This window comes from Amblyraja radiata, chromosome 21 (assembly GCF_010909765.2).
Source record: "Amblyraja radiata isolate CabotCenter1 chromosome 21, sAmbRad1.1.pri, whole genome shotgun sequence".
Taxonomy (NCBI): Eukaryota; Metazoa; Chordata; class Chondrichthyes; order Rajiformes; family Rajidae; genus Amblyraja; species Amblyraja radiata.
Window position 1 is genome coordinate 15,040,773 of NC_045976.1, and position 22,319 is coordinate 15,063,091.

The 22,319-nt window shown below is 43.6% G+C and overlaps 1 protein-coding gene across 1 annotated transcript in view; it reads left to right on the forward strand.

The window, feature by feature from the left end:
• Positions 1–22,319, forward strand: part of LOC116984972 (leucine-rich repeat serine/threonine-protein kinase 2-like) — a 136,260-nt gene that overhangs the window by 83,763 nt on the left and 30,178 nt on the right. The window contains exons 23-28 of the mRNA XM_033039333.1: positions 603–820; positions 4,976–5,220; positions 7,463–7,611; positions 11,640–11,733; positions 18,499–18,685; positions 21,692–21,873. Coding sequence (XP_032895224.1) covers positions 603–820; positions 4,976–5,220; positions 7,463–7,611; positions 11,640–11,733; positions 18,499–18,685; positions 21,692–21,873 — 1,075 coding nt within the window. The remainder of the gene's footprint in view (positions 1–602; positions 821–4,975; positions 5,221–7,462; positions 7,612–11,639; positions 11,734–18,498; positions 18,686–21,691; positions 21,874–22,319) is intronic.

Consider the following 22,319-nt stretch of genomic DNA (forward strand, 5'->3'; position numbering starts at 1 on the left):
CCCATTTTCCACCAGACTAATTGCAATAGACCTTATTTTGACTATTCTTTGATGCATTTTATTTGTTTATTAGTCATGGAGTAAGCCATCTATATAGTTTGATATTAGACGAGGACTGCAATAGGTTTAGATACTGCCATAGTGTATTTGGAGAGACCTTGTATGTACTTGGGCCCTTTGGGCCAACAAGTCCACGCTGACCAAGATGCTCCATCTTGGCTAGTCCCATAAATATTAACATATTTCTTGAGTAATTTTGTATAACACAAATTTCAGTACTGCAAATTGAATATAATGCTGTTGGTGAATTAGGGAAACATATTTGTGTTATGTGGGCTGAATTGCTCATAACATAATTTGCAGTAATGAAAATTAACTTAAAGCTATTAAATATATATTTTTCAAAATCCTGTTGAGGGTGGGGGCGAACTTTGTTATTATAAGCTTGAAATTCTCTAACCTCTAATCCTCTTTTCCCCATTGACACAATTTATTTTCTAATGCAACCTTTCGTAACACAATTCACGTTATAACAGAACTATTTGCAAGTGAAAAATTGCTTCATTTGGTGGAACTTTAAAAATACCCATGCTTTCTCTTAGATGGTGCACCAAAAAGACCCTCGTTTGGAAGTGGACAAGATGATTTGTTACACCTTGGCTTTGAAACAGAATATATCAGGTCATTGGACCTATCTGAAAATGAATTAGACAATGTAAACTGCATCAGTGAAAAATGTATTGCTGGACAGCTAGCACGACTGCAAAAACTGGATCTAAGACATAATAATTTGAGGAATTTCTCACAGGATTTGTGCTCTGTAAGAACACTACTTCTCCAGATATTTTGCATGCTCTTGTTTCCATATGCTGTTGATAATTAAGAATTATATAACATTGGTGTTTACCATAACATCAGAATGAAAAATATATGTTTTTGAGTTAACTAACTAAATATTAGATAGCAGGCTTAACAGTGTTGTGTCATAGTCGTAGAGTGATACACTGTGGAAACAGGCCCTTCGGCCCAACTTGCCCACACTGGCCAACATGTCCCAGCTACGCTACTCCCACCTACCGGCCTTAAGTCCATATCTATCTAAACCTGTCCCAATCATGTAACTATTTCTGAAATGTTGGGATAGTTCCTGCCTCAACTACCTCCTCTGGCAGCTTGTTCCGTACAACTCTCAGTTACCTCTCAGATTCCTATTCAATCTTTTCCCCTTCACCTTAAACCTATGTCCTCTGGTCCTCGATTCCCCTACTCTGGGCATGAGACTGTGCATCTACCCGATCTATTCTTCTCATGATTTTATACACCTCTATAAGATCACCCCTCATCCTCCTGCGCTTCAAGAAATAGAGTCCCAGCCTGTACAGACCCTCTAGTCTTGGCAACATCCTCATAAATCTTCTCTGTACCTTTTCCAGCATAACATCTTTCCTATAACATGGTGCCCAGAACTGAACACAATACTCTAAATGCGGCCTCACCAAAGTCTTACACAACTGGTACATGACCTCCCAACTTCTATGCTCAATACTCTGAATGATGAAGGCCAATGTGCCAAAAGTCTTTTTGACAACCCGATCTACCTGTGACTCCACCTTCAAGACATCACGCACCTGCACTCCTAGATCCCTCTGCTCTACAACATTTCCCAGAGCTCTACCATTCACTGTATAGATCCTGCCCATGTTAGACTTCCCAAAATGCAACACCTCACATTTCTCTGTATTAAATTCCATCAACCATTCCTTAGCTCACCTGGCCAATCGATCAAGATCCTGCTGCAATTTTTCACAATCATCTTCACTATCTGCAAAACCACCCACTTTTGTATCATCTGCAAATTTGCTAATCTTGCCGTGTATGTTCTCACCCAAATCATAGATATAGATAACAAACAATAACGGGCCCAGCAACAAAGCCTTAGGCACACTTCTAGGCGCACCACACCACTTCTTGGCCTCCGGACCAAGATGCAACCTTCCCCATCATATTCTGCTTCCTTACATTAAGCCAATTTCCTATCCATTCAGTTATCTCACCTTGCATTTCATGCGATCTAACCTTCAAGAGCAATCTACCATGCGGAACTTGTCGAATGCTTTGCTGAAGTCCATATATACAACATCTACAGCTCTGCCCTCATTGACCTTTTTGGTCACATCATCAAAAAACTCAATCAGATTTGTGAGACACTATTTCCAAGGTGCAAAACCATGTTGACTAACCGTAATCGGCCCTTGTCCGCCTAAATGCCTGTGTCCTATCCCTCAGAATAATCTCTAGTAACTTTCCAACTACAGATGTTAAACTCACTGGCCTATAGTTCCCAGCATTTCCCTGCAGCCCATCTTGAATAGAGGCACAACAATTGCCACCCTCCAGTCTTCCGGCACCTCTCCTATATTTAAAGACGACTCGTAAATTTCAACCAGGGCTCCCACAATTTCCTCTTTGGTTCCCCACAATGTCCTTGGATGTATCTGATCAGGCCCTGGAGATTTGTCTACCTTCATACACGATAGTACCTTCAGCACCTCATCGACATTGACACTGACTGCTCCCCAAGTTCCTCCGTCTCCTGCCTTTCTCCTCGGTAAATACAGAGGAGAAATACTAATTGAGGATCTTGCCCATCCACTGTGGCTCCACTCAAAGTTGACCGCTTTGATTCTTGAGGTGTCCCACTCACTCTCTTCTTACCATTTTCCCCCTTATGTATTTATAAAATCGATTGTCCTTAATGCTATATGCCAGAGCTATCTCCTGTCCCCTTTTTGCCCTTCTGATTTCCTTTATTACTTTGCTTCTTCGTACCTGAAACTCCTCCAGGGATACACTTGATCCCTGCTCCCTATATCTGTTCCATGGTTCTTTCTTATTCTTAACCGATGCGTTAACTTCTCTCGTCAGCCAAGCTGTTGGTTATTCGTCAGCCAAGCTCGTGTTTACAGGATAGAATTTAAGCTGCTGGATAGCAGAAGGTAGAAACATAAAAGACAGTATTAATTAGAACATGACCTGGTAATCACTTCATGTAATGCACAGATAATAAATTAGCACTTTTGTAGGAAGACAAATTTGGAGGACTCTTTTTGCAAAATACTGATTTCAAAAATCGTACAACATCCCTGCAGTGCTCAGTAGACTGGATACAGGGAAGAACGTTCTGTTGATTGTGGAGTCCAGAATATTGTCTCAGAATAAGGTGTTGGCAATTTAGCATTGAGATTATCAGAAATTTTTCATGCAGTGAATAATGAACCTTTGTAAATTGATTAACACTGTTTTTGTTTAACATAACTGTCATAGAGTTATGTAAAACAAACGGAATTGAACCCTTAAGTTTAGCTCATCCATGCCAACCAAGTTGGCTAACTGAGCTAGTCCTATTTGCCTGTACCTAGCCCATATCCCTCAAAACCTTCTCTAATTTTTTTCCTGTCCCAAGTTTCTTATACATGTCATAATTGTACTCTATCACTTCCTCCGGCATCTCTTTTCATGTATGCACCGCCAGCTGTGTGGAAAAGTTGCCTCTCAGGATCCTTTTAACTCTGCAACCGCAAGAAATGCAACACCTGTCCCTTCACCTCCCCCCTCAACTCCATTCAAGGACCCAAGCAGTCGTTCCAGATGCGACAAAGGTTCACCTGCATCTCCTCCAACCTCATCTACTGCATCCGCTGCTCTAGATGTCAGCTGATTTACATCAGGGAGACTAAGCGGAGGTTGGGCGATCGTTTCGCCGAACACCTCCGCTCAGTCCGCAATAACCTACCTAAACTCCCGGTGGCTCAGCACTTCAACTCCCCCTCTCATTCCCAATCCGACCTCTCTGTCCTGGGTCTCCTCCATTGCCAGAGTGAGCAACACCGGAAATTGGAGGAACAGCACCTCATATTCCGCCTGGGTTGCTTGCGTCCCGATGGCATGAACGTTGAATTCTCCTAGTTTTGCTAGCCCTTGCTGTCTCCTCCCCTTCCTTAACCCTCAAGCTGTCTCCTCCCATCCCCCCGCCCTCGGGCTCCACCCCCACCCCTTTTCCTTCCTACCCCCCCCCCCCCCCCCCCCCCACCCCCTATCAGTCTGAAGAAGGGTTTCGGCCCGAAACGTCGCCTATTTCCTTCGCTCCATAGATGCTGCTGCACCCGCTGAGTTTCTCCAGCATTTTTGTGTACCTTCCTTTTAACTCTTTCCCTTCTCACTTTTTACCTGACTCTACTTTAGACTCCCAATGTAGCTCATTGTGGCCTTTGCGCTTTTTATGTGCACTTTTTCTGTGGCTGTAATGCTGTAACACTATATTCTGCACTCTGGTTATTTTTCATTTTGCAGTACCTGTATTTGTGCATGGTTTAATTGCACTTTTGTATGGTATGAATTGACCGGATTGCATGCAAACCGTTTTTCACTGTATCTCCTTGCACGTGACAATAATATACAAATACCCTGGTAAAAGCAGTATTAATTTGCCCAAGATCCCTTGCATCCAAGTCTTTCTCCATGGTAAATGCAGATAAGAATTATAAATGTAACACCTCACTCATCTACATAGCCAAATTTGATCTTCAAGGGTCCCTATTCTCTTCCTAATCATTCTTTTTCCCTTGACTTGCTTGTCAAATCTCTTTGGATACTTCTTTACATTATCTGTCAAAGGTATCTCATGTCCCCTTTGTGCCCTCCAGAATTCCTTCTTTAATGTACTCTTAACTCTTAACTCAAATTCTTAGTTCGCCCAAAGTAGTATTTTTTCTGTTATAGAGGGAATCATGCAATATTAAATAGTGCAGAGAAATAACCATGTGGTGGAAAATTGCCCATGATTTTGATGAAAGGTGGAGTGGGCTCTGGACCACTTAAATTTCATTTGTAATCTAATGGAGTGGAATTGTATTGACTTGCTTTAAAGTGAGATCTCTGTTTCTGAAAGGTGACACTGTCATTTAATTTTCCCTAGGTTCTCAAGTGTCTGACTGATATAGACTTGAGCAACAACAAGCTGACCTCTTTTCCTTCGTGCATACTTGAAATGCACTTCATTAAATTCCTTGATATCTCCAGAAATATCATTGGACATTTTCTGAACATGAACTGCAAATGCCCGACCCTGAAAAAATTAAACTTGTCTCATAACCAGCTCTCATCTTTCCCAGCATGTCTTGCAGAAGCCACAGAGAAACTTGAAGAATTGTTACTTGTAGGGTAAGTTCTCTACGAATCATATTTGTATATTCAACAGTCATTCACACAAAACTAAGTTGTGGACTTGCACAGACCTGCTATAAGTCAGGGACTTACTGGATGGGAAAGCTTTTCCCCATTTGCCATATTTTGGTTATTGTTGGTTAGTTAAGTACCCCAAAATACTGCAAAGAATTAATAATATGATTTATTCTGTAACAACTGGACGGTGCCAAGGTTTTTTCCAAAAATGACCTGGTAAATGGCTACCATCAGATTCCGGTCCACTCGGATGACATTACAAAGACTGTCAAATTATACGGGCGGGGTGGGTTTATGGACACAATTGGGTGAAGTAAGTGACATAGGTGGGAGATGAAAATGAGGCAAAGTGTCAGATGAGGAGAGGAACTAGAAGGAAGTATATACATGATAGGGGTGAAAGACTGGCAGGATAGCAGGAAAAATGGATGCCCCCCAGGGTGGAGGTGGGGGGTGCACAGGAAAAAGTGAAGTAGCAGTCTCATCACCCCGTTTGGGTTTTTTGAGTTCCTACGGATGCCTTTCTGCCTCAAGAACGACGCCCAGGCTTTCCAATGGCTCATGGACATGGTGGGCCGCGGGCTGGACTTCGTGTTCATTAACCTCAACGACATCCTCATTGTCAGCCGCTCTCACCAGAAACACCGCGCACACCTTTGGCTGCTCTGTCAGTGGCTCAACGAGCATGGCCTGGCCATCAACCTTGCCAAGTGTCAGTTTGGCCTCCCTTCCATCAGTTTCCGTGGCCACCACACAATCAGCATGGTACGGTCCCGCTCCCGACCAAGGTCAAGGCCATTCGCCAGTTTCCCAAACCCTCTACGGTGAAGGGATTTCAAGAGTTTGTCGGCATGGTAAACTTCTAGCACCTGTTTAATGCTAGCAGCTGCCAGGATCATGCAACCAGGATCAAGGCCCTGGCCAACAAACCGAGAGAGTTTGTTTGGTTTCGACCACATCCACGTGGACATCGTTGGATTGCTGCCCCCATCCAGAGGTGTCACCCACCACTTCACCATCGTGGACCGATTCACGAGATGGCCGGAAGGCGTCCCGCTCTTGGATACCTCCACTGCGACGTCTGCACATGCCCTCACTTCCCACTGGATCGCTCGCTTTGGTTTGCCAGTGGATGTCTCCTTGGCAGAGGTGCGCAGTTCACCTCCGAGTTGTGATCAGCAATGGCCCGGCTGCTTGGCGCTCAGCTGAACCACACTACGACCAACCACCTGCAAGCAAACGGCCCAGTGGAGCGTTTTCACCGGCACCTGAAGGCATCCCTAAAGGCACGGCTCACAGGCCCGGAGTGATCGGGACCAATCAATCAAGCAGTCAGGGGTGGGGCTATTAGGCAGTTGGAATTCAAAGGATTGGCAGTTGGAGTGGAACTCAGGTGTGCTCACAAGGGATGGCACAGTAGTAGCAAAATGGGTGAGTGACGGTGCTGTATCAGTTAATTATTAAACAGAGTGTTTACACAACGCGTGGTCCACTACAGAGTATTATATAGTAATAAGGAAAACCCACGGATGTTAATGCATTTAATTATAATGACATAAAAGCTGAGTTTGATAAATAGTATTTATAAAACTTATGATTACTTTCTATTCTATTTTGATTTAGAATGCCTGTATTGGTGTCAAGTCTGTTGTAAATTCAGATGTTTCTTTGGCTTGGCAAAGGCACAGATAATAGTTTTCCAAATGAGAAAGAAATGTATGCCTCAAATGTTATAACAACCACGAAACATATATTCATCTGAGGATATTGTTCATTTAATTTGTAATAGAATTAGGCCAATACAAACTACATGCTTTGTTTTTCTTGAATGTCATGTGGATCAGTAAATATTTTATTTATTTTTTCGTTTTGAGGTACAGTGTGGAAACGAGCCTTTTGGTCCACCCTCACCAACAATCATCAGTATACTAGTTCTATCCCACACCCTGGGGATCATTTACAGAAGCCAATTAACCTACATACCTGTATGTCTTTGGAATGTGGGAGGAAAGAAGAGCATGGGGGAAAACCCACGCAGTCACAGGGAGAACTACAAACTTCGTACAGGCAGCACCCATAATCAGGATTGAACCCGGGTCTCTGGCACTGTAAGGCAGCAACTCTACTGCTATGCCTCTGTACTGCCCTAATTCTTGCGATGATTAGTTGGAAATATAAAAGTAAACATTTTGGTTTTAAATTGTACTTTTTCCTTTTTCAGAAACAAAATTAACACAACCGTGCCTTCATTATGTTTGACTGAACTTACGCTACTAGATCTTAGTCAAAACTGCATTTCAACTCTATCGGATACATTTATGACACAATGCTCAAAGCTGGAAACATTCAGAGCCTCAGAGAATCAACTCAGTGAGTATATTTGCAATTATAATTGCAGCTTTGCATTTATAGTTATAGAGATAATGCATGTAAACAGGTCCTATGGCCCACCGAGTCCACTCAAACATCAATCATTTATTTCCACTGGTTTTATCTTATCCAACTTGCACATTCACGCCCTATACTTCAGGGCAATTTATAGAGATCAACTAATCTACAAATCTGCATATCTTGCGGATGCGGATGGAAACCAGAGCACATTGAGGAAACCCACGTGGTTACAGGGAGAATGTGTAAGCTCCACACAGGCAGTACCCAAGATCAGGATTGAACCCTGGTCTCTAGCACTGTGAGGCAACAGCTCTATCAACTACAGTGGCCTTCATGAAAAATATAGGGTGATGCTTTAAATTGGAAATTAGGAAGGCAAAAAGAAGTCATGATATATCACTGGCAGACAGAATTAAGGTAAATTCAGATGAACAGTATTCACAAAGGATATGGACTTTGTAGTCACATAATGATGTCATGTAGTCATCGAATCACACTGCGTGGAAACAGCCCCCTTGCCCACCCAGTAAGTTGGCTTGCTGGGCATGACCCATTTGCCTACATTTGACCCATAGCCCTTAAATCGGACCTGTGTCCAAATGTCTTTTAAAAGTTGTAATTGTATTGATTTCTATAGCTTTCTCTGGCATTAATTCCAAATACAATTGAGGTATCCAAAGTGAGCTCGCCAATTGGATTCAGAATTGGCTTGGGGGAAGGACTCAGAACTGTACATCATGGAAATGGGTCCATTGGCAGACCATGTTCATGCTGACCAAGTTGGCATATTGTGCTAGTCCCATTTGGTTGCATATGGCTCATACCTCTCCAAACCTTTCCTATCCATATCTGTCCAAATCTCTGTAATACTAAGAGTCTTCGTCTTGTTTGTGACTGTGTGTCAATCTGGTTAATTTTCCTTTTTTCCTATTTTCTTCCAAACGCTAGGTCACAACCTTCCCATTTTCACATATCCTACTCACATTTTCCCCCGTCGAGGCGATGAACATTTCCCCGTCGTATTCCCACCTATATTTCCAAAGTTTTAATCGTTTTAAAAAGTTTTAAAAACAGCCCTCAAACTCACCCATTTCCAAAGAAAACCCGAGTGACATCACATTGCACTCGCAAGGCAGGATGGGCCACTCCGGGAGGGAGGGGCACTCCAGCGATCAGAGTGAACGAGGAGTGGCGGCGGCTGCCGACACCCGGTGGGGAGGGTGGTGCAGGAGCCGGAGTGAGGGCCGAGCCCGGGGCTTGGGATGGGGCTGTGACCAGGGCCCAAAAAGGAAGCCGCTGCTGGAAACAAGGACGAGCCTGGGTCCGGGGTCAGGGACCCGAAAAAGGGACCACATCACCCCCGATCCTGGCCTCTCTCCACTGGCTCCGAATAAACTGCAGTTCCGAATAAATTTCAAGATCCTCCTTTATGTCTACAAAGCCCTCAATGGGCTAGCCCCCACCTACATCTGAGAGACTAGCCCCCAACTGCATCTGCATTCCCCCTCACACCCCCCTCCCCGTCTACGATTTTCTTCCCCCTCCATCCCTCTACTCTCTCTCCACCCCTCTCTCTCCCCTTCACCCGGGGTAGATCCACCCGAGCCGAGAGTAGATTACTCCACAGTGCTCTCACTTAACTTTTTTTCCCTGTTGTCAGCCAGTAAAAGATGAATGAGAGAATCAGTACAGGATGGATCGGGGGGGGTCAGTATAGGATGAATGAGGGGATCAGTACAGGATGAATGGGGGGTAGCAGTACAGGATGGATGGGAAAGGGAATGCGTACAGGATGAATTGGGGGACCAGTATAGGATGGATGGGGGTGGGGGGAGGGGGGGCAGGAGAATCAATGCGAGGTGAATAGGGAGATCAGTGCAGGATGAATAAATGGGTAGGGGGAGGTAGATGGGGAGAGGAGCACAGAGGATGTCAGTGAGGACTGAATAGAGGCGGGAATGGGGATCAGTGGAGAGGAGGGGTCCCAGGATAAGGGGGGCGTCCAAGAGAGAGAGAGATAGGGAGAGGTGGGGAGGAAGGAAGGTCAGCGTACATCGGACAGGGATGGTATCATCGCCCCGTAGCCTTGGCCGCCTCTGTCCACCGCCGCCGCCAATGGGGGAGGCCGTTGGGATCTCCTCGCCACCGCCTCCCCTCCTCCAGCAAGGTGCAGGGCCGAGTGGTGCAGGCACCTCAGACGGCGATAGGGGGCCTCCGCCTCCCTCCCTCCCTCCCTCGTTAGCGGATTGGCGGGGTGCAGGAGGAGGAGGAGGAGCCGCTGTCGCAGCCAAAGATCCTATAGTTGGCCGCTGCTGTGCGGGGCCCGTCATTCGCTCCGACCCTCCGTCACCCCACAACCGTTATCTTTGCTCCGCACTACATCGTCGGCGCCGACACGAACCGTCACGTTCCTTTTCTCCAGAGATGCTGCCTGACACACTGAGTTACTCCAGTTTTTCGTGTCTATCTTTGGTATAAACCAGTATCTGCAGTGCAAAACCGGGCACTGCGCGGGGCCCCCCTTCGGCGCCGGGCCCAATTGGCAGCAATCGGTCCAATCGGCTTAAGGCCGGCCCTGCCTCTGAGGCTTAAATTTGTCCCTGACTTCCCTCTTAAAAAGTTCCCCACTCATCTTAAGCCTATGCCCTCTAGTTTTAGAACCTTCTATTCTGAGAAACAGATAGTTGGCATTCACTTTATCCATGCTCCTCTTAATCATGTGCAGCTCAATCAGACTACCTCTCAGCTTCCTCACCTATCCAACCTCTTCCTATAACTCAAGCCTGCATGCTCAGATAACATCCTGGTGAATCTCTTTCGCACCCTTTCCAACTTAATGACATTGTACCTGTAGCTGGCAACCCGAACTGCACACAATATCAATTGGGATGGTGGGCCATGGAATGGCAAATGGAATTTAACTCTGACGAGTGTGATCGATGAGGGTAAGGCAGTGGATGTTTTCATGGATTTTAGCAAGGCACTTGATAAAGTCCGAAACCCTTCTTCAGACTGATGCGGGGGGGGGGGGGGGGGGGGGGGGGGGGGGGGGGGGGGGTAGAAGAAAGGAAGAGGAGGAGGCAGAGGGCTGGGGGAGGGTTTTGAAGTTGGTGCAGAAGAGATTTACTTAAATGCTGCCTAGATGAAGAAGGAAAAAATAGGAAGTGCTGGAGACCCTTGTGACCATCCCCCTTCAAAACATGTACACCAATTTGGGTGCTGTGGGGTTGGAGGGGAGTGGGGGATGACACATCAAGGTTGATCATTATTCATTCATTCAGCAGTACCAGGCAGGGTTGTGGCTCTGAGGTTCCTGCCCTCCTCTGAGCAGTCTGGCTCTGAGGTTCAGCAGGGAAGGGTAATGCAGGCAGAGCCATAGTGGTAGGTGAGTCTTTAGTTATGTGTAATAATTTATGTATAATTTGTTTTGGCATGTTTGTTTGAGTGTGCCTTTGATGCTGCTGTAAGCAAGATTTTGCATTGTACCTGTGCATCACCAAATCGGCGTTTGCACAATAAACTTGAACTTGAAAACATAATAGTGGATACAACTTGTAAAGTATTTAAGGGTTACTGTATTTGGCAGGATCACAGGAAAATAATTGTTTATTTCATTTACAATCTGCAACTCTTCTATTCTGTCTCACAACTTCCTTTCTTATCTTTGGCCTTTGTACCATCCAGCTGCATATCAAAACCCCCTCTCTCACCTGTGTCAAATTTTTGTTTTTCTAACAAGTCAGATTTTTTAATTTATTGCGGTTGTATTAATAAAAGTTTACATTACATTTCAATGCATCACAGTTGATTTTTTTCCCCATCATGCTTGCTTTCGAGTAACTATATTTTCCCCATTCTGTTTCTGTATATATTTTTCAGTTTTGTTTTCTTCCCATTTATTGCTTAACTTTTTGGGGTGAAAATTCGAGGCATCACTGACAAACAGTTAAGATATTCTTGCATAATAACATTTTGACGTGATTTGACTTTGTGTTTTACTTAAACAGGCCTTTTGTTTGGTTTACCATCGAAAATTACTACAATTGATTTGGCCAGCAATAATTTCAGCGGAGTTCCCGATGCAGTTCTCAAGCTTCAACAGTACGTGCCCTAGACTGTTTACTTTTTTTGTTATTATATTAATTATCATGAACAAATACATGTGACCACCAAAGCTTTTGTTACAATTGAAATATTTTGTCACCTGGTATTTCGCTTCCATCAGAAACAGTTGCGATTCTGGAATTAATTTTGCTGTGCAAGGAAGAGTATCTTGCACCTCACCAATCTGTGCTGATTTTGGTTATCAGAATTAAAGGGGGTAGTTTAATAAATCATTGTTGCACCTGGCGATTCATCGTTAACTTTACAATTTAATGTTGCTGCAGACACTATCTAACTTACGTAAGGGCTATGTTCTGTAAACCCTTACATGGGTCAGATTTTATGCGTCGGAATCACCTTAAAACTAGATAGAAACAAAGAACTGAAGATGCTGGTTAATACATAAAATGATACAAAGTGCTTGAGTAGCTCGGGAAGTCAGGCAGCATCTCTAGAGAACATAAGTAAGTGACCTTGTGGATTGGGACCCTTCTTCAAATTGATGCTGGTCTGCACCAGCGACCCCTTCACCATCTGCTGCACCACCCGGTTGATGCGGCTGTTGTTGTGGCTCATATTGCAACCCTTGGCAGATGATGTCTCTTCAACCAAAATCTTCCAAGGTAGAGATGGAAGGCGGAAGCAGCGGAGTGGAAAAATTTGACAGGAGGCGGAATTAAGCGGTGTGGACAAAACACGGTCAACAGCAAGAAACGGCAGCTAGGGGAGGGAGCCGCATGGTGACTGGATGTGTCCTGACAGTGGTCTGAAGAAAGTGCTCTTGTCCAGCTACAATGTGAGCCGTAACAACAGTTGTGCGGCAAGTGATGAAAAAGGGCTCTCTGGTACACGTTGTGGAAGATATCGGCGAGTCGGTTGAGAGTTGCCAAAACTGGAAGAGCAGCGAGTCTGGGCGACGCTTTAATGTCTATAAGGCAGACAGGAAGCCCTCACCATCATCCCGTTGCGGTAACACAGGTCATTCAGGAATCGGGACCACCTGTTGTGAATTGGTTACATAAACGCGAGTTTACATAAGTTGCCTATTATGCAAGTCGAAGAGTGCCTGTATATAGTTACAAATGTGTGTGTGTTCATTATATGACAAGTGACCATACAAACTTCAAGAAAAAACTCTGCAATTCAATATATTCTCTACTTAGTAGAAAAATCTTTGGGTTTGTTTCTTCACAAGGGCATTAAATTTGATTCTCTCCAACATTGGTGCATAAAAAGTATTTTCTAAGAGTAAAATTGAGAAGAATTAGCAAATTTACAGCTTAATGATTGGCTGTTCTATCTGACCGCATCCATACCAAGTCTCATCTTGTTTGGCATGATCTTTCTATTATCACTCTAGCTTTCTCCCTTATGCACTTAGCATACTTTCTAAAAGTGTACTAATGCTAATTATCTCATTGGAAAAATAAGAAATTACGAGGAATTCTCTAGATAATTTTCTCCTGAATTCTGTAGTGGGTTCATGAGTGATGATCCTTTATTTATGGCTTCTTGCTTTAGATGTTACTGCAAGTGATGCTGAGCATTTTAACACTTGCATTTCAACTAGGTCGTCTACTGTGAGTCCCACTAATGTACTCCAGATTACATTTTTATTCAATGAACATTTAAAATATTTTAATGTCTTCTGACTTCCCATTTAAACTATGTGTAAAAGCATTTAAAAACAACAAACTTGCTGTATTGCCAAAGCTCTCTTTGAAGTTTCTCACTATCAGCAATGTACAAAATCATAGCTGAAGCAATATATCGCATAATATACTCAAAATGCTGGAATAACTCAGTGGGACAGGCAGCATCTCTGGAGAGAAGGGATGGGTGACGTTTCGGGTCGAGATCCATCTTTAGACTGGGCCGTACCTCAAATAATGACGTCACAGACTACAGGAAGGAGATTAAGAACTTCGTAACCTGGTGCCAAGATGACCTGTAACTCAATGTCAGCAACACAAAGGAGATTGTGATTGACTTCAAAAAGTGATGCAGTACGCACACCCTGGTATACATTGTTGGCGACGAAGTAAAGACGGTTGAAAGCTTCAAGTTTTTAGGAATAAATATCACCAGCAATTTATCCTGGATTAGCTACTTCAAAGCTATGGCCAAGAAAGCACACCAGCACTTCCACTTTCTTAGAAGGCTTACAAAGTTCAGCATGGCCATAACCACCCTCACCAACTTCTACAGATGCACTGTAGAAAGCAATTTATTAGGATGTATCACAGCATGGTTTGAGAACAGCTCAATCCAAGACCGCAAGAAATTGCAGAGAGTTGTGGCTATAGCCCAGACCATCACGCAAACCATCCTCCCTTCCATGGATTCTAATTACATTTCACATTGCCTCGGAAAGGCCACCAGCACAATCAATACAATACAATACAATACAATACAATACAATACAATACAATACAATACAATTTATTGTCATTTGAGCCTCAGTGAGGCTCAAACGAAATTCTGTTTCCACAGCCATACAAACAAAGACAATTTCCTTGACATACACACAATTTAATTCACACAAACATCCATCACAGTGGACCCACTGTGATGGAAGGCAAAGTCTTTTCTCTCCCCTGTTCTCCATGTCTCTCCTGATATCCAAGCCCCAGGCGGGCGATGATAAGTCCCACGGCCATTTTAGGCCGTGCCGGGCGATTTACGGCCCCGCTCCCGGTCTAAAAGTCACAAAGTTGGAGCCCCCGGCGGGTGCTGGAATGTCCAACGGCCATGAAGCCGCGCCGGGCGATGTACCTCCCCGCTCCAGGTGGTTCCAACCCCGCGACACGGGCTGGAGAAGTCAAGGACCAGTCTCATCCTGGCCACTCCTTCTTCTCCCCTCTCTCCTATCAGGCAAAAGGTACAGAAGTGTGAAAATGCATTCCTCCAGATTCAAGGATAGTTTCGTCCCAGGTGTTATCAGGCAACTGAACTGTTCTCTTCCCAGTTAGAGTGTGATCCTGACCTCCCATCTACCTCATTGGAGACCTTTTAGCTATCTTTAATGGACTTTATCTTGCACTAAATGTTATACCCTTTATCCTGTGACTGTACACTGTGATGGATTGAGTGTAGTCATGTATAGTCTTTTCATTGACTGGATAGCACAGATCAAAACGCTTTTCGCTGTATCATCATCATCATCATCGTTGAAAACATCAACGGGCACGTGCTATGTACGACAGTGATCTCAACTACTATTGAAGTGTGGATGGCCATTGGCTCGCTAGCAGCTCATCTGCACTTTGACAGGTCTTGTTTTTGGTCCTGCAGGGGGTCTACAGCCCCCTCCTCACCTGGCAAACTAGGTGGGGAAGATAGTCTAGTCGCCGACTATCCAACCATGGAGCAGGTAGGTAGCACGGGACTACATGGTACCCATGACGGGGGGAGCTCTCCCCGACCTGTACCTCGGTACATTTGACATTTATAATAAACTAAAACAAGCTAAACTAAACTAAATAGTTGGTCCTCTGGACTCTGAGAGGATTCCAGAAGACTTCAGGCAAATAAAGACATGCCAAGTGAATGGAAATGATCTATAATGTGGAAACGTGACATTATCTACTCTGGTACCAAAAATATCAAGCCAGATTATTGTTTTAAATATTGATGTAAACAGAGACACTGATGTATTTTGTATTTTAATCACTGAAAGTATATATGCAAGTTAAGTTAGGAAGGCTAGTGGTATGATGGCTTTTATTGCAAAAGGATTACAAGTGTGAGAGTTGAGACATCTTGCTCTGGAAGATCTCATTTGGAATGTTGGATACATGTCTTATCTCTACTGAGAGGAGTGCAGCAAAAGTTCACCAATTGTTTTCTGCAATGTCTGGTTTGTCATATGAAAGATTAGGCAGATAAGGCCTGTGTTTTCTGGAGCTTAGAAATATATAAAACACTTAAGGAACCTACGGGCTTGTTTCTTTACTGTATGACTCTCTTCTAGAGCATAGAAACAGGTCCTTCGGCCCATCAAGTCCACACTGATGAACGATCACCGGAACACTAGTTTTATTCCATACACAAGGGACAATTTTATAGAAGCCAATTAACCTACAAATCTGCATGTCTTTGGAACATGGGAGGAAATTGGAGCATCTGGAGAAAATGCATGCGGTCATAGTGAGAACATACAAACTCTTAAGGGCCTGTCCCACTTACGCGACCTTGGTTTACAAATTACGCGACCTCGTGGTCACTTGAGGCGTACGGGCACCATATAGCCGCATGGGGCCGGTCCCACTTAGAAGCACGGAGTTGTGCGGGGCTCCGAAATTCATGCAGTGGCCGAAATCTTTGCGCGCCAACGGCCTGTCGGCACGCAGGCGCATTGCGGTCGTACGCAGCGTCTTTTGACGGCGTACGCAGCGTCTTGACCGCGTACGCCTAGCACGTGGCGTTGCGTGATGATGTCACCGCCCGGCGTGGCGTTGCGTGATGACGTTACCGCCCGACGCCGTGCGACGCCCAAATTCAAACGGCCCGCCTCCTGCCCAGCTGATTGGTAAACATGACATAAATGACATCACACGCGTGCTTAGCGCGAAGTTAGCGCGAACTTCGCGTGAACTCCGCTTCCGGTTGGTCACGCCAAACGCGCGCAGACCCTTTATTCTTTGATGAGATTAGGAAAATGTTGAGTTGATTCTTCCCCGAATTGGAAGGAACCAGGGGTCAATGTCTCAATATAAAAAGTTGTTCATTCACTCGATGGTAGTGAATCCTTAGAATTATCTGTGAATGCGGGCTGTGGAGGTTCAGTTCCTCAGTATATTTAAGACTATATTTATATTGGTAGATTTTGAGATATTGAGGGAATCAAAAGATAAGGGGTTTGTGCAGAAAAGTGGGGTAGATGTCAAAGATGAGCCATAATTTTATCAATGACAGAATTCAATGCTTTATCTCTTATTGGTTTGGTTATGTTTTTAAGTATCCATTTAATCCTTTCCTCAGGAAATAAAATAAGAATGCCTTCACTTTTTATTTCTTGTATTATCATCTTTTCCAGGAAATGACAATCTGTCATGCCTATATCCATACTTAAAAACATTTGGCCCAGTATTTAAAAAAAAATAACTGAGCCAAGAATTATTTCAACATCCATTTAAATGTTGTTTGTGTAGCCTTTATTCATAGAGTTTCAGATGGATAAATTCTTTCCCAAGCATTAGGATTGCTATCTTCACCTTTTCATGCATTCTGCTTCCACCTGATTGTTTTTTTATTAGAAGTTAACACTAGATCTAAGGGCAATATAGTGGCACAGTGGTAGAGTTGCTGCCTTAGGATCTTGGTTTGATCCTTACTATGGGTGCTGTCTGTGTGGAGTTTGTGCACTCTCCCTGTGACTGTGGGTTTTGACTGGGTACTTCTGTTTCTTCCCACATTCCAAAGACATGAGGGTTTCTATGTTAATTGGCTTCTGTAAATTGTCTTGAGTGTGTAGGATAGAATTAATATACGGGTGATTGTTGGTCGGCACAGACTTGGTGGGCTGAAAGGTTGTTTCCATGCTGTATCTCTAAACTAAACTAAATTAGATCTAAACAATTATATTTATTACACCTCAAAAATATTAGATCACCAACTTTCTGTTAATTTTGAGCAATCTGCTTGTTCTTTCCCTATCCTCGTGGCCTTTCTACCTTCCAGTGTTGCCTTTCTCCCCCCCCCCCCCCCCCCCCCCCCAAAATCCCCAAACCTTTAATGAATCCCAGTCCAAAAACCTGCCCATGAGATGTGCAAAGCAAGTTGCAAGTGTTTGAATTTGGTATTCACCTGCTGTCAGAAATTTCAGGTATGCATAAAGTTCCTTGTTGGTTGATGGTGCATGCAGGTCAAGTGGCCTGAATGATTGCTGTACGTACTTTAAAGTTTCTAGATTATGGTACATTAGGTGTTAAACTGCTGGAACGTGCTGATTTGGTATGTAATGTTCTTCTAAGTTAGTAATTGCAATAAATTACATGACAGAAAAGCTGACAGGTGCAACCATGTTTTTCTTGAGGTCGAGTTTTATTCCAATTGTCAATTTGCTTCGCCGCTTTCCGAGAACATGCCGTCAATTCTGAGCATTGAATTGAATAGAAATACCCACGACTACAATAGACATTACACAATTTTATCTCATCTGCATGAGCCATTAAGTTGAGCTAAAAAGCATGTTCCCTATTCCAATTGTGTAATGAATGAATCTGATTTGCTTCCATACCCTTCAAATTTAGACACAAAATGCTGGAGTAACTCAGAGGGACAGACAGCATCTCTGGATAGAAGGAATGGGGTGACGTTTTGGGTCAAGACCCATCTTCAGAATGAGGGTCAGGGGAGGGGAAAATGCGAGATTTCCTTCTATCCAGATATGCTGCCTGTCCGGCTGAGTTGCTCCAGCATTTTATGTCTATCTTTGGTGAAAACCAGCATCTGCAGTTTCTTCCTACAGCCATCAAAATGATGTTGAAAGCATTCAATTTTGTTAATCCATCTTGAAGGTTACAATTTTATACGGTATTAAGTATCCATTTAGTCATTTCTATCATGGAATGCAGTTGGAATGAAATGTCAACATTTTAAAAATGCAGTGATATATTATATTGAAGCCAATCAATACTTTGGAAAAAAATAGTATTTGCTATGAAAACATATTCCATATATTGAAGAATTGATCATGTTTCCCCTACTAGTAATCTAATTTTCAACCAATGATTTGAGATGTTTTTATTTTCTCCCTAGCTTAAGGAGTGTAAACCTAAGTCACAATAAGATTTCACTACTTCCTGGGCCGGTTCATTGGGAGTCTTCAAGCCTAAGGGAGCTCATATTTAGCCATAATCAAATTGGTTCTTTGGATCTCCATGAAGGAGTGAGCAAATGGTCAAGACTAGAAAAGTTGGATCTTTGTAATAACAACTTGAAGGAGGTAAAATGCACATTTTAATTTATTTTTGTGAAAGATGTAACCTGCTCATGTTTTTATATTATGAAATTTAAAAAAAGCAGGATTAGTTTGTAAAAAAAACAGCTTTCCCTTAAGCTATAAATACAAAAACTCTGTGTGTGTGTGTGTGTGTGTGTGTGTGTGTGTGTGTGTGTGTGTGTGTGTCTCTGTGTGTGTCTCTGTGTGTATGTGTGCATGTGTCAGTGTATGTGACAATAGACAATAGGTGCAGGAGTAGGCCATTTGGCCCTTCGAGCCATTCAATTTGATCATGGCTGATCATCCCCAATCAGTACCCCGTTTCTGCCTTCTCCCCATATCCCCTGACTCTGCTATTTTTAAGAGCCCTTTCTAGCTCTCTCTTGAAAGCATCCAGAGAACCTGTCGCCACCGCCCTCTGAGGCAGAGAATTCCACAGACTCACCACTCTGTGCGAGAAAAAGTGTTTCCTCGTCTCCGTTCTAAATGGCTTACTCCTTATTCTTAAACTGTGGCCCCTGGTTCTGGACTCCCCCAACATCGGGAACATGTTGCCTGCCTCTAGCGTGTCCAAGCCCTGAACAATCTTATATGTTTCAATGAGATATCCTCTCATCCTTCTAAACTCCATAGTGTACAAGCCCAGCTGCTCCATTCTCTCAGTATATGACAGTCCCGCCATCCCGGGAATTAACCTTGTAAACCTATGCTGCACTCCCTCAATAGCAAGATTAGGGGACCAAAACTGCACACAAATTAGGGGACCAAAACTGCACACAATACTCCAGGTGTGGTCTCACTAGGGCTCTGTTCAACTGCAGAAGGACCTCTTTGCTCCTATATTTGATTCCACTTGTTATAAGGGCCAACATGCCATTCGCTTTCTTCACTGCCTGCTGTACCTGCATGCTTACTTTCATTGACTGATGTACAAGGACCCCCAGATCCCGTTGTACTTCCCCTTTTCCCAACTTGACGCCATTTAAATAGTAATCTGCCTTCCTGGTTTTGCTACCAAAGTAGATAACCTCAAATTTATCCGCATTAAACTTCATCTGCCATGCATTTGCCCACTCCCCCAACCTGTCCAAGTCACCCTGCATTCTCATAGCATCCTCCTCACATTTCACACTGCCACCCAGCTTTGTGTCATCTGCAAATTTGCTAATGTTACTTTGAATCCCTTCATCCAAATCATTGATGTATATTGTAAATAGCTGTGGTCCCAGCACCGAGCCTTGCGGTACTCCACTAGTCACTGCCTGCCATTCTGAAAGGGACCTGTTAATCCCTACTCTTTGTTTCCTGTCTGCCAACCACTTCTCTATCCATGTCAGCACTCTACCCCCAATACCACGTGCCCTAATTTTGCTCAGTAATCTCCTATGTGGGACCTTATCAAATACTTTCTGAAAGTCCAGGTATACTACATCCACTGGCTCTCCCTTGTCCATTTTCCAAGTTACATCTTCGAAAAATTCCAGAAGATTAATCAAGCATGATTTCCCCTTCGTAAATCCATGCTGACTTGGACCGATCCTGTAACTGCTATCCAAATGTTTGGCAATCTCATCTTTTATAATTGACTCCAGCAACTTCCCCACCACCGATGTCAGGCTAACTGGTCTATAATTCCCTGTTTTCTCTCTCTCACCTTTCTTAAAAAGTGGGATAACATTAGCTACCCTCCAATCCACAGGAACTGATCCTGAGTCTATAGAACATTTGAAAATTATCACCAATGCATCCACGATTTCTAGAGCCACTTCCTTAAGTACCTTGGAATGCAGACCATCAGGCCCTGGGGATTTATCAGCCTTCAGTCCCATCAGTCTATCCAACACCATTTCCTGCCTAATGTGGATTTCCTTCAGTCCCTGTGTCACCCTAGATCCAAGGCCACTCAGGAAGATTGTTTGTGTCCTCCTTAGTGAAGACAGATTCAAAGTACCTGTTCAACTCATTTATCATTTCCCTGTTCCCCATAATAAATTAACCTTTTTCGGTCTTCAAGGGTCCAACTTTGGTCTTAACTGATTTTTTCCTCTTCACATACCTAAAGAAGCTTTTACTATCCTGCTTAAATTCTTGGCTAGCTTACCTTCGTACCTCATCTTTTCTCCCCGTATTGTCTTTTTAGTTATCTTCTGTTGTTCTTTAAATATTACCCAATCCTTTTGCTTCCCGCTCATCTTTGCTAGTTGTACTTCTTCCCTTTAATTTTTATACTGTCCCCGATGTCCCTTGTCAGCCATGGTCGTCCCTTTCTCCCCTTGGAATCTTTCTTCCTCCGAGGAATGAACTGATCCTGCAGTTTCTGTATTATTCCTAGAAACACCTGCCATTTTTGTTCCACTGTCATCCCTGCTAGTGTATCTTTCCAGTGAACTTTGGCCAGCTCCTCCCTTATGGCCCCATAGTCCCCTTTATTCAACTGCAACACTGACACCTCCGATCTACTCTTCTCCCTCTCCGATTGTAGATTAAACCTTACCATGTTATGGTCACTGTCTCCTAATGGCTCATTAACCTCGAGGTCCTTTATCAAATCCGGTTCAGTACATAACACTAAATCCAGAGTTGCCTTCTCCCTGGTAGACTCCAATACAAGCTGTTCTAAGAATCCATCACAAAGGCACTCTACAAAGTCCCTTTCTTGGGGTCCAGTACCAACCTGATTTTCCCAGTCTACCTGCATGTTGAAATCTCCCATAACAACCACTGCATTACTTTTACTACATGCCAATTTTAACTCAGTGTGGATCTCTCTCTCTCTCTGTGCCTCTCTCTGTCTGTGCCTCTCTCTGTGTCTCTCTCTCTGTCTGTATGTGTGTCCATGCATTGTGTCTCTCTCTCTCGTTGCCTCTCTCGCTGCTTCCCTCGCATCGTCTCTCTGTCTCGCTGCCTCTCTGCCTCTCTCTTTGTCTCCCTGTTTAACATTTTCAAAATGTATTTACTTAGGCACCAACCCATGTTATTTCATTATTTCCACATTTATGTTATTTTCAGCTACCTCCTCAGATTGGCCTGCTAAACAAGGTGACGTCTTTACTCCTGGGTCATAACTCTGACTTGAGATCCTTGCCTAATGAAATGGGAAAGTTGCAAAAGTTGTGGGAACTTGACTTACAAGGATTGTCTCTGGATTTGGACTTGAAACACGTTGGCAGCAAAACAAAAGATATAATCAGGTGACCAACTTCATCTTAAAAAATCAATGAATTAAAAGACATTTGGACAGATATATGGATAGGATAGGTTTAGAAGGATATGAGCCAAACACAGGCAGGTGGCAATAGTGTAGATGCAACATGTTGGTTGGCGTGGGCAAGTTGGGCCAAAGGGCCTATTTCCACACTGTATGACTGGGACTAAATTCTAGTACATTCTAGATTGTAAAGATTTTTGTGCAGATATATCAAAGTACAATTAATTGAATTTGGAATTTAATTATGACTGGTGTTCCTGCAAGTGAGTTCCATTGCCCATCTGACTGATTTCCATCATGAACAAAAGTGGTCAGCTCAAAGTTGCTGGGGTAGCAAATACCTCAAACCTGACTCTAAACGACTACTGTAGGCAAGTGACAGGTGAGCAACCTATCTGCTCTTGGAATGTGAGTTACTCATTCCAGCCT